Genomic DNA, 13328 nt, shown 5'->3' on the forward strand with positions numbered 1-13328 from the left:
AACTAATCCCAGACCCAAAGAGTCTGAAAATAGCTCTCAGTCCCATAGCCAGAACTAATCCCACACCCAACGAATTTGAGCCTAGGCCTCAGCCACATAGCCAGAACTAATCCCACACCCAACGAGTCTGAGCCAAGCCCTCAGATCCATAACCAGAACTAATCCCACACCCAACTAATCTGGGTATAGGGCTGAGCCTAGCCATTTGCCCTATAGCCAGAACTAACCCCACACACAAAGAGTTTGAGCCTAGCCCTCAACTGAATATCTGAACTCTTACATGTCCAATAATTAGAGTGGCTTTTGGTTTAAATGCAGAACTCTATGAAACTATTACATATGTATCTGCACTCATTTTAATCCAACATTTTAATTTAAAATATTTTATTTGCTAAAATGTTTGTTGTTTTTTAATATTCAGCAACGAACCTCAGCAGGTGATTGAATCACACCCAAAACATTGGGTTTCAGGTGTTCCATGCAAACCTTTTTCTGCTAGCCTGACACCAAGCTGTTGAACTGCTCTTCACTTCGACTCATTAGCTTCACTCCTTGCCTTCTCTCTTTGAACTGTGTGCCACCTGTTTGACTCCCTCTTCTCTGCCTCCCTCTCCTATTCCTTCTGTTCCTCCCTTCCTATGAATGCTGACCTTTGACCTGTTTCCTGTGGCCTTTGCCTCCTCTCTTTGCACTGCTCTTGCTGGGGCTAGTCGAGGGAGAGGGACGTTGTGAGGAGCTTGCGGTTGGTGAGTGGGTTCGTCTTCTAGGTGATTTTCTCTCATATGACAGCACAGGACCAGCAGTGGATGACATCATTTACTGTCTGTCCATATTGTCCATTTATTTTTCATATTGTCCAACATTTTTTGTGGACTTGCTAGTTAAAATTTATTTGCAGCCCTAATTAATAAATAAGCTATATAAAAACAACCAAAAAAAGGATAGGGTTTCAGATAGGATGGAATGATTTTAACTAATTAAATTGGATTATATTTTTCCATAAGAATCACTGAATTTACATGTTTGAAATTTAGCTGACGCTTTTATCCAAAGAAACTTATAATTTTGATTGAGTACAACTTGAGCAATGGAGAGTTATGGGCCTCGCTCAGGGGCCCAACAGTGGCAACTTGGCAGTGGTGAGGCTTGAACTGGCAACCTTCTGATTACAAGTTAAGTACCATAACCTCTGAGCTGCCACTGCCCAATTTTTAAAAATTGTTCATAATTTTTTTTTGTTAAGTTTCTAATTTTCCAGTTTTAAAATCTTGTGATGACACAAAGCTGAAGGCTTGCCTACTATAGTCTTTGGTTCCAATTCACCAACCCAAAACATTTTCTAACTTGAAAATGTCATCTAGATCTCCCATTCCAAACATGAAAAATGACATAAAAATATTGACAAAGCCTGGCTGTTTCCTTTGCTACTAACTTGGTAATTGGCTTGCCAGTTGCATGAATTAGTCATGCTCTTTCTCACTCTGTCTTCATCTGTCTGAACCTTCAGCTCATGTTTTGGGTGTGTAACCAATGCCGGAGATACTTCAAACAAAAATGTGTTTCTTGAAATAATATAAATATCTGATTACCCCTGTTGGCCCTTAATCCATTGAAATGTTCTTTCTAAATGTTATGTTTTCTGCTCTTTAAGCACATATCTGTTATATGACCTGGTATTACTGAGACTAAAAGGAAATCTATGGCAATGGGTGCTTTTTCACCACGGTTTCCCTTTTTATCAGTCAAGGACAGTGGCATCATAAAGTCTATATAAGCACCTTGGTCTTGGTTTCTGTCTTCCATTTGCACATTCTGATATGTCTCTTCTCTGTCTTTCCCCAGCCTCGGGAGAAAGGCCGCATGCGCTTCCATAAGCTTCAGAATGTAAACATAGCACTGGATTTCCTTAAACACCGGCAGGTAAGACAAACCCGTATGGCGAAAGCACATAGGTTCATTGCTTTCCTTTATAAAAACTCTTTTGATGTCCATGGGATGACTTTGAAGTTTCTCAAGATCCTGTAATTTTTTTCACTTCTGCGGCAGGTCAAGCTGGTGAATATTAGAAATGATGACATAGCAGACGGAAACCCCAAGCTTACACTGGGACTCATATGGACCATCATTCTCCACTTCCAGGTCTCCAGCTCTGTCAGTGTTGAGTTCCAATACCATTTATCTCCACTGGTCTCCTGTCTATTCTGGGCCAATCCATTTGAATCACTCCATCCTTTGGGGGATTTTGGGTCATAACATTCAAATGTCATATAATCACACTCTCGGTTATTTCACAAGATTAATTTCCTCTTCTTTTTCTAATGACTTTGTAATCATGGGTTGTGGGTCACTATATCTACTTGTATAACTAAATCTACTATATATACTCATTTAAACTATTATGAAATCTCACTCTTGAAGATAATGTTTTCTGAGCCTAATTTCCAGTTCTGCTTGTATGATCTGATGAGCACAGAACAATCATGCCATGAGTTGTCACTAAGAAATCTGAAACCAAACTAGACTAGTCAACATCAGAGACAAAGTCAATTGGAATGTGTAGCAATTTTACTCCATGGGAATTTATTTTGGTCCGTTGTGCCTCTGATGAAAAATGTCTGATTTTTACAAGTCCGTGGTGAGTCAGACAGTGTCTGTTGCAGATAGGACCACCATTAGGGTGGAGTGTCTGGACTATGGAGAGAACACAAGGGAACCCCTACTGAGTATGACTCATTTGCTTTGTCTCATGAGGGTAATGGTTTAGACTTTAGGCAGGAAATTAAATAATGCAAGATTTCATTCCCAGGCTGGGCTCATGCTTGGCCCAAGCCAGTGTTTTTCTCCTTACCGATTGCGCCATAAGTTGACATTGCCTTTGCAACATCTTTGATTTAAAATGAAAACAGTTTTAAACAGTCCAACAGTTCCTTTAGTCTAGATTTCAGACACACCATAATCCTTGAACGAAACAGAAGCCAGATGTTGTTTCCAAAACAGCTGCATTACATGTACCCAGTTTCCCCCTCAGCGTGGATCATTTGAATGTTGTTAAGGTTCTCAGGATCACAACCTGGAGGTCAATGGTATTCACTGGAACATTTTTGTCTTTGGAAGTGCATTCAAATACAGTCTCTTTTATTTGTAGATTCCCAGTGATTTGGTATGCTTGTAAGATTTAAATTCATATATGCTGGATATATATTGATTCATAGCATAACACTATTTCTGCAGCTACCCAAATTGGCAGAGTTAAACTGCTTACTTGTTTTTTGTACCTGACAGATTTCAGACATCCAGGTGAATGGGCAGTCAGATGACATGTCAGCCAAAGAGAAGTTACTGTTATGGTCCCAGCACATGGTGGAGGGCTACCCAGGCCTGCGCTGTGACAATTTCACCACCAGCTGGAGGGACGGCAAGCTCTTCAACGCTGTCATTCACAGACATGAGTAAGTGCTTGTGAGTAAGTCACAGAAGACCCCCTAGCGTTCAGACTGTCGAGACTGTGTTTCACTCTGTAAGGCCTTTATAGCTGAAGGATAATGTCACATTATTACTGTGCCTTTTTGAGTTAAGTTGCAAATTGCAGTCAGTTCAAAAACACAAATAGATGGACATTTACTTAAATATGATAGGAGGAAATGCTTTTGGAAGAAGACATATTTGGCACATATTGTGCCCCATTCTTGACCAGACTTGTGTTGAATGCAGGGGAATAAGATCCCCTTATTAGAAACCAAATATTTCAATAATTGTCATAGTCTGGAATGCCACAGGAGTATTATTCCTCATGACTGGCACTTTATAGTGGAAAAAGCACATCTATTTGGGCATGCAAATACATTTACTAAGCTTTAAAGAAAACAATTATCCATCATAAAATTATTTACAGTCAGGTAGATGTATTGGTATCTGTACTATAGTGTCATAGTTACATTAAAACTTATATTAAAACAAGTATTGGCATCAGTTCTCAGTGTGTTTTTAAAGTAAACAATAATCTGGCTCTTGGATAATAGTTTTTTTTTCTGTGGATCTTAAGAGAACAAAAGAGGGAGAGGCTGCAAGAGTGAAAGAGGCTTGCAGGGCAGAGAGAGTTAAAGAGAAAAATATTTTAAGGCGTGGTGCATGGGGTGTCATTATAACAGGGGAGATAGGCATTCCTGCAGGGCACTGTTCTATAAAGCATTAACATGTACCTGCAGAGCTTGGCTACGCCCTATTTTCCTTCCACTTTCACAGTGGCAGAGGGTCAGACAACACCACCCTGTGTAGCTGACAGAGCTGCTTCTCTGTAGAAAGAGTGAGGAGGTTTTTACCTGCAGCTCCAGAAGAAGATGGGACCTACTACAGACCCTTTCATTTGACCATGAACTGGTTGTCTGTGCTTGTTTTGGTGACAGGAATACATATTCCATGATTTGATTGAATGTCTAGTTTTCAAGCTGATTAAAGGTATTGTGGGGAAGCCACGTGAGCTTATAGGAATCGGCAAGTGACTGCAACACCTGAGAACTTCAAAGATACACATACTGCGTAATATTTTGCTCTGCTAAAGAAATCTGGGACTGCATGTGGAAGAGAGGAATACAGCAGCAGTGATATCCAGGCACCACAAGGAGGCATGATTTCTTAATGATGTAAAATGCTAAGCTTGTGGATTGTGCTCATGCCGAGAAGCACTTAATAAGGAATTTGCTGTTGTAAAGTGCAATAACAAAGGGGAAAAGGCTCAGAAGGAAATAAGTGATAAACAAAGTATTTCCCTAGTTTGGGAGCAGATTCTTTTCTAAACATTTGTTCTGAGAAGAAGACACCATGCTAAGCCTGAAGAGGAGGCTGTCATTGAAGAAGCGTCGGACCAACAGCAGCAGCACCATGGGCTCCTTGAGTGACACAGAGGAGCGTGTGGTCATGCTATGCGAGGAGATCCCCTCCGAGGGCTCTCTCGACTCAGGCATGGGCTCCCAGGGCCCAGGGGCTTGGTCCACTGACGAGTTCTACACGGCTGATGCTGAGATTGTGCCAAGCTGGAACTCAATGAGCCTCTCTCCCAAGCTTTCAGTTAGGGTGGAGGATGGAAGCTTGGGGTTGGTGGCTCCACCCAGCCCCGAAGACCACTACGCCGTGCGTTCCACTCTACACGTCAAAGAGTTGTACCGGTCTGGACTCTCAGATCTTCCTTTATTAATCTGTTCCTCCCTATGCTAACATGCATGTTGTTAGTGGTCAGGTCAAATTAGCAAAAACAATCTCATTGTGCTGATATATGCAACTCGATATGTAGTCCGTACACTATTAATGCACTTTTTCCCGTGTTTTATTGTGCAGTAGAGTTGTCTGATTAATGATTGGCATGTCAGTGATGGTTGTATGCCTCAGGAGACAGATGTTAGTCATTATTTATGGGTCAGGTGGGCCTGTCATTTACAGATACCAGTGTTTTGGGCATTGTATCCCAGCTCATAAATCAATATTGAATCCTTCTCATCCTGAAACAAACTAGCCCAAATATTCTAAGATATTTTGTGCAAAGACAAGTTGTGCAAAAAAAAAAAAAACTGCATGAATAAGTGTTATAGTTTTGTCTTTTAGAGCTGCACTAGGTACAAGGGGCGTCTGTAGTATTATTGTACCATTCAGCTTGTTGGTGCTTTATTTGTTTCAACCCATTTAGCCTGTACAGTTAGTTACAGTGTGTAGAGTCTCCTTTGATTCTCTGTAGGTGAAAACGCCTGACATGGTCTGAGCACGTAACAATATGTTTAGTCCCTGATTTTCACGATAATTTCTATCAGTACTGGCTACTCTTATAATATTCTTCCATGGTCCCAAAACCCAAGTTTGGCCGTGTCCCGTGATGGGCAGTTGGCCGTCCTTTAGCTCAACTACCCTGGTCCCACACAGTGCTACTGATGGCATGCTCATGCTGGTTTTTCTCCCCAGGCCCAGATTCATCGACATGTCAAAGGTGTATCGCCAGACCAACCTGGAGAACCTGGAGCAGGCCTTCACCGTGGCTGAGAGAGAGCTGGGTGTCACACGCCTGCTTGACCCTGAGGGTGCGCGTTCAATTTTCTGCCAGCAGAATGTCTGTTAGTTATTGTTCAGAATAGTAGGTCTTTTTTGTTAGTAATGAGAATGAAGACCTGACAGCCAGCAATTTTAATGATGATTTGTTTATGTAAACATCCTCAGATCCTCAGTGTTCATATGCAGAAAAATTTCATTTGAATGGTTGATATGCTTTCAGATGTGGACGTGCCTCACCCTGATGAGAAGTCTATCATTACATATGTGTCTTCTCTTTATGACGCCATGCCGCGTGCACCTGACGTTCCGGATGGTGTCCGAGTCAACGTGAGTTTTCAGTTGCAAACAAACAATAAAAACGTGTTGTGGATGTCCAGTGCCCTCTCTGCTCACCGCTTCATACATATGCTATCTTAAACAGTGTCCATGGCCTGTACTGAAATCTCACAGATGGAGCAATTTAGACACCGTGATCCCTTTAGATGCCGCAGTATTTGTTTTGAGTTTTGGAGTTTGTTTTGATTCCCTGTCAGGGTTCTGTTTTATTTATATATATATATATATATATATATATATATATATATATATATATATATATATATATATATATATATATATATATATATATATATATATATAATGATAGAACTTTGTGCCATAACATTCTTAAGTTCTGCTAACCCAATTTCAGTTAGTCTTACTGTTCGACATTTTGCTCTTTTAACTTATTCATGATCAGTTTGCTGAATAATAATAATGTTTTGCTTTGTGGTTTATAAATTTATGCAGGGTGGTTGTGTATTGTTTCAAGGTTAATAGATGTTTTGCAATTCACAGTATAACAGCTGCTTAGGTTTTTACCTCCATACTATGCTGTAGTTGGCCACATCAAGCTCCTGTCAAATGGAGTGTCATATCCTACAAATATCTTATGAGCATTCAGCATGCCATCTGATAAGTTCTAGTCAGAGTCCCTCAAATCCCCATTCCCTCTTTCCCTTCTGCATATAGGAAAACAGGGCCAGAATTGTTGGAACCTAATTCAGTGAGCACGGTGTGTGAGTTGGTGAATTAGCAGTAGGAAAGAATGGTTTTCCTGTCTGCTACTGAAGTGGTGTATGTGTGCGTGCACGTAGGAGCTGGAGCTGCGTTGGCAGGAGTACTACGAGCTAGTCACCATTCTACTGCAGTGGATCAGACACCATATCGTCATCTTTGAGGAGAGGAAGTTCCCCGCCAGCTACGAGGAGATTGAGGTGAGGATCAGTGCAGCCAGTGCAGCTGCTGTCTGTATATTTATAGAGATGTGCAAAGTGTGGTCTTCCTTTTGTGTATTACAACTGGCAACACTGTTATCAGTGCAATCATGAAAACACTGACTGTTGTATCTTCCCATCTGAGGGGACATCAGTATGAGAAGGCAGACATTGCTTTAAGTGAATAAGTCACGCTATTTAGCAGCACAGTAAACATTGCATGTGTGTCTGCTTCAGGAGTGAGGTTATTTCATTGTAGGCGGTTGAATGGTCCACCCACATAAGGGTGTGTCAGCTCTGTAGTACAATCAAGACCTCGAGGCAGATTTTTATCTGTGCTAATCTGAGAAAGAGTCTGTACCACTCCCTACAGGTTGAGTAATCGACTAGTTACACAGAGTTGGGTTTCCAAAAGACTGATCTCAAAAACCTGCCTGTAATTGTGTTACATTTCATTTAAAGCACCTACCATCTTAAAATGATTTAAGTCATAGACTGGCACAAAACGAATATATTTATAGCACAAAATAATTGATTCTTTGCTCCACTTGTGAGTGACAGTAAATATTAAATTTTTCTCATGTTTAACTTTTGTGCCATTCAAATACTCTTTTAGCCATTTCTTTTTGTTGTTCAGTACAAGCTGTGTTTATCTCATTTACAGCACCACTGAAAATGTGAAATAAGAATATGAATTAGCAGCATAAGGCCATTCACACCAGCAAGAAGTCAGGAAGCTCTGTCTGTGTCTTTGGCACAGTTACTGCATTTACATATTTGTGTCTGGGTTTTTTTTTTTGGGGGGGGGGGGGTTTGTACATTTAAGCATGTTAAACAAAACAGCTTTTGAATTACAGATCCTTTGGCGTCAGTTTTTGAGGTTCAAAGAGACTGAACTGCCAGCCAAAGAGTCAGACAAGGACCGTTCCAAACATATTTACCAGTCTTTTGAGGTGGGTGTCAAATTTCCAAACACATATTGTTTAGCTAGCATAACTTCTAGTTTTAATGTGGACTCATACTTTTAGTGATTTGCTACCTGTTTTGTCCGAATATTTTGTCAGAGTGCAGTTCAAGCGGGTCAAATCAAAGTCCCTCCTGGTTACCACCCTATCGATGTGGAGAAAGAATGGGGACGACTTCATGTGGCCATCCTAGAGAGAGAAAGGCTGCTTAGAACTGAGTTTGAGAGGTGAGCGATAATATAAACTTTGTGAAGACAGTTTGCCTGATGACTCACCCCAGCCAGGTGTGTAGATGTCATTTTAGGATGTCTGCGTTCTTTAAACCAGCCTCTTCACACAGTTAATTGTGACTTGTCTTAATAGTGACATGACATTTAGTAAACAAAACAGTTAGGAATCAGATGACCATGCCAGACAGTCTTCCTCCTTGTATGAGACAGTCAAGAAACTATTCATGTCTAAAGCCATTACCTCAGTACTATTGGAGTAGGTGACCTGAAGACAAGCTTTTGTATCCATTCCCTGTATCTAGTTTCTGCTTGCTTATTATAATAGTGCCTTCATCTAAGGTTCTAAATGCTTTGCTACATTTTATTTGGAATTTGTTTCCCCGGTATATTTGCTGTTTTCCTTATATCTACTCTTAAAACTGGAAATATAGAGAATGTACAGCAGATCATTTTTTATGTAACCATATGTTCTTGAAAATGCATGATATGACTGTCGTGAGGAGATATAATTGGAGACAGAGGTCAGTATCTTTTGTGAGGAGGCTAAGGCTTGTTATATAAGGCTCATCCCAGTCACAAGGCAGGGGTTTTGCTTGTGTATTAGGAAGTAGTGCAGCTCTCAGGGAAGTTCCTTTCATTGGACTTTGCTATGGAATGGCTGACCAAGCAGCTCAGATACTTGGCTCCGAACAGCAGCTATGTAGCTCTGTACAGCAGCTCTGAGTCCCATGACAAGTGAGACTGTGTAGGATGAGCATGTTTTTTGTTTGGTGTTTTGGATGAAGACCTGAGAAACTTTGGATAGTCAGTCATGGCATTTGTGGCAGACCCATATGGGTTGGAATACTTGCTTCATCCAGGGAGGCTGTGAGTGTGATGTTTACAAAACCTTCCATCAACATTGATTGATTATTCTTCTGTTCTTAATTTTTATTTTGTTCTATTTTATCTTCATAATGCATCAGAATTTTTGTGTTTCATGACTTTTTGTAGTGTCTTTATCCTAAAATAGTTTAACACTTATACTTTAACTCTGGTTTCACCCACAAACAAATGAAAGACTTGTTTAGTAATTGGTTCATGCTGTATTGTGATGCAGGCTAGAGAGGCTCCAGCGAATCGTTAGTAAAGTGCAGATGGAGTCTGGTGTGTGTGAGGAGCAGCTGAACCAGCTGGAGACCGTCCTGCAGTCGGTGAGTAAGCCCAGCAGCCCAGCAGCACACAGACTGCTCTGGGGGCTATACCTTCAGACCTCCATGGCAGAGAGTAACGCCAGAGCAGGCACTGAGCAACAGTGCCCTAATTAGATCCCCTGAATTTCTGACTCTCCCTCTTTGCACATTCCTATTCATGCTGAATTTAAAGCTAAGGCAGTCTATGAAGGGTTTACATCAGACCTATTCTCCATATTCTCCCTGCCATCTGTAAGAGTGATGTAGGCTAATGATGCTATAATTGGTCTGTCGCTGCTGTAGGACATCCGACTCCTGAATGCAGGAAAGTCGGCCCAGCATTCAGCCGAGCTGGAGAGGGACTTGGACAAAGCTGACGGCATGATCCGTCTCCTCTTCAATGATGTGCAAATTCTTAAAGACGGGCGCCACCTTCAGGCTGAGCAGATGTACCGCAGGTGTGAAAAAAGTTTCTGATTTGTCATTTCATGAGGTCCTTACATGGTAGGGCTGATCCCAGATTGGAAATGAAGAGGAAGGTATCGAATAACTTTGAAAATTATTCTCCTAGAGTTTACCGACTTCATGAGCGTCTGGTGAACCTACGCAGTGACTACAACCTGCGATTGAAGTCAGGTGTCATGCCTGCCCAGGCCTCTCTGGTTCAGACGCAGGTGTCAAGCCAACGCATGCGTCCAGAGCTGGATGACGTTACCCTGCGCTACATCCAGGACCTGTTGGCTTGGGTGGAGGAGAACCAGCGTAGGCTTGAGACAGCAGAGTGGGGCTCCGACCTGCCTACTGTGGAGTCCCAGTTGGGCAGCCACAGAGGCCTTCACCAAACAGTTGAGGACTTTAAGGCCAAGATTGAGCGGGCCCGAGCTGATGAGGTAAATTAGCACTGAATTCTAATTACTCAGACCCCAATACTTTGTGGGGAGAGTATCATAAGGTCATTTACAATGAATAGATTTATTAGTATTGCATTGCTTTGTAAGCTGTATTGGCAAATGTAACATTTATATTTCTGATGTGTTTTAGAATCAACTCTCCCCTGTCAGCAAGAGTACATACAGAGAGTACCTGGCTAAACTGGATCTTCAGTATGCCAGGCTCATGGTGAGCATCACTCTTTCAGTCACTTATCATTCAGTGTTTGTTTACGTAGAGCATAAATGATGTGACATGCCTGGCTGTTACTCCAATACAGAACTTATCTAAGTCTCGCCTGAGGAACCTCGACCAGCTCCACGCTTTTGTCAGTGCTGCCACTAAAGAGTTGATGTGGCTCAATGACAAGGAGGAGGAGGAGGTCAACTATGACTGGAGCGACCGCAACACCAACATGACTGCAAAGAAAGAGAACTACTCTGTAAGTCACATTAAATTCCTTATAAACCGCCTGCTCAATATCTTTTTCATTAGAATACACTTGCTTTAACTGAATGATAAGAAGAGCTTTATTTGTAGAATGTTTGGATTATACTGCCTTTTGCTTTGTCTCATAATTTGGTGGTTGTGACACAGGGCCTGATGAGGGAGCTGGAGCTCAAGGAGAAGAAGATTAGCGATATCCAGACCGCTGGGGACAGACTGATAAAGGAGGGTCACCCAGGCAAAAAGACTGTTGAGGTGAAAGACAATCTGGTCCATTCTGCAATACTGGGTTACATCTTGTATGTTTTGTTCACCACATTTTTGCTCATTCTCTGCTTTTGTCCCAGGCTTTCACTGCAGCCCTGCAGACTCAGTGGAGTTGGATCCTTCAGCTTTGTTGTTGTATTGAGGCTCATCTCAAAGAGAATACTGCATACTATCAGGTCAGTTTTGTAACATTTTCTTATTTATTTTTGGCAAAGTCCTTCCTGAAGTGAAGTAGTACATGTAACGAATCTGCTGGCCCGAGTGCCGAAGGGTGTGGAGCAGGACACACAGACTCCCTCGATATAGTGAGACATTTATTGACATCACACACGAATAACGGTGGCACTCACACACAACATTAACATCGGACATTGCGTATACATTAAACTAAACTAAACACAGACTACAATAATGTTTTAACACGGACTACACACAAGTATTTACATAGAACTGCAGACTCACAATGACCAACACAGTACACACACTATCAGAGATTTAAATAGACAAAAGACACAAGACATTAAACCCTGTACAGGTGCGTGCACTTACAAAGGGCGTGGTTACAAACAAGATGAAACCCCCTGCACGTACCACGTGACTTGTGGGGAGGTGGAAGTGACAGTACACAGGATGCACAAAGCTTTATTATACTACTGTGTCATGTTTATTTTCTGTTAAGCACTTTGTAAAGTGTGCTTAAAATACCTTTATTATATTATTATTATTATTATTATTATTATTATTATTATCCTAATTTATGACCATTTTGACCTGTATAATAAGTGTAACGTAAAGCAGTAAGGAGGCAGACACATGTGTGCAGAAGAGCAAGATTTACTAAAAAGTCAAATCCAGAGTCATAATCAGAGTAGTCCAGGGTCATAGAGCCAATACAGAGAGTTTTAGAATACATAACAAAAACAAGGGCTAGGATAATCGAAGGCTAGGAAACACAAACCAAAAGCACACGAAGGCAAACGTAAAGCAGCTATAACAGAAACTAAGAAGTAACATACGGAGGTAAGGAAAAACAAAACGTGTAGAATCAAACAGGCTAACGTAAACAGAGGCTTTGAAACAAAGACGGGCTTACACACATCCAATACATTCAAACACAATAAACAGCAAACAGCACAGGGAATCAGACAAGGTTTAAATACATACAATACAACTTAATAAGGCTAGAAATGAGTGACAGGTTTGGAAAATCAAATGAGGGTCGGAGAAAATGAAACTACAGCATGGAACTAAAATACACAAAACAGAAAACATGGAACATGGAAGCTAGGAGGCTCTAATCGTGACAATAAGCATACAACTATGCTCCTCTTGGGATTTACTTTCTTTCAAAACTCTCTGCAGTTCTTTGCTGATGTAAAAGAGGCAGAGGAGAAGATGAAGAAGATGCAAGACACAATGAAAAAGAAGTATACATGTGAGCGGTCTACCACAGCCACTCGCCTGGAAGACCTTCTGCAGGACACTTTGGTAGGTGCCCACATGACGCTTTCCACTTCCGCTCAGTTCACTGCACCTCAAACGAATGTCTAGACAGGCAGGGCAATGCTTACACTGAATTATACCTCCTAGGAGGAGAAGGAGCATCTGAATGAGTTTAAGACTCACGTGGCTGGCCTCAACAGGAGAGCCAAGAGCGTCGTGCAGCTGAAGCCTCGTAACCCCACCACGGCCATCAAAGGCAAACTGCCGGTCCAGGCCGTGTGTGACTTCAAACAGATGGAGGTGAGCAAAGCCACACTCGCCTATGTACACACATCACCTGTCACTTTGCACAATTTGCTTATGTTGTTTTCTCCTTTGTGAACAGATCACTGTGCACAAGGGAGATGAATGCGCACTTCTGAACAACTCACAGCCCCATAAGTGGAAGGTGTTGAACCGTTCAGGCAGTGAGGCCACTGTCCCATCAGTGTGCTTCCTCGTACCTCCAGTCAACAAAGAGGCTTTAGAGAGTGTGTCAAAGTGAGTGTTTACTGCTGCAAACCCAAATCAGTCATGATTACTCTC

The 13328-nt window shown here is 41.6% G+C and overlaps 1 protein-coding gene across 19 annotated transcripts in view; it reads left to right on the forward strand.

Moving 5' to 3' along the window:
- plecb (plectin b) overlaps positions 1–13328 on the forward strand; it is a 104584-nt gene that overhangs the window by 74313 nt on the left and 16943 nt on the right. For 13 of the 19 annotated variants that reach the window (XM_035531216.1, XM_035531218.1, XM_035531217.1 and 10 more), the window contains 19 exons: positions 711–746; positions 1843–1920; positions 2047–2139; positions 3283–3449; positions 5947–6062; positions 6254–6360; positions 7170–7289; positions 8147–8242; positions 8354–8481; positions 9584–9677; positions 9960–10114; positions 10228–10546; positions 10698–10775; positions 10867–11028; positions 11184–11288; positions 11381–11476; positions 12663–12788; positions 12891–13043; positions 13129–13283. In XM_035531216.1, the coding sequence (XP_035387109.1) occupies positions 711–746; positions 1843–1920; positions 2047–2139; positions 3283–3449; positions 5947–6062; positions 6254–6360; positions 7170–7289; positions 8147–8242; positions 8354–8481; positions 9584–9677; positions 9960–10114; positions 10228–10546; positions 10698–10775; positions 10867–11028; positions 11184–11288; positions 11381–11476; positions 12663–12788; positions 12891–13043; positions 13129–13283 (2384 nt within the window). The remainder of the gene's footprint in view (positions 1–710; positions 747–1842; positions 1921–2046; positions 2140–3282; positions 3450–5946; positions 6063–6253; positions 6361–7169; positions 7290–8146; positions 8243–8353; positions 8482–9583; positions 9678–9959; positions 10115–10227; positions 10547–10697; positions 10776–10866; positions 11029–11183; positions 11289–11380; positions 11477–12662; positions 12789–12890; positions 13044–13128; positions 13284–13328) is intronic. The other 6 variants (XM_035531219.1, XM_035531221.1, XM_035531212.1 and 3 more) reach the window with 1 other exon arrangement.

The sequence above is a fragment of the Electrophorus electricus genome, chromosome 10, assembly GCF_013358815.1.
Source record: "Electrophorus electricus isolate fEleEle1 chromosome 10, fEleEle1.pri, whole genome shotgun sequence".
In the NCBI taxonomy this organism is placed as follows: domain Eukaryota; kingdom Metazoa; phylum Chordata; class Actinopteri; order Gymnotiformes; family Gymnotidae; genus Electrophorus; species Electrophorus electricus.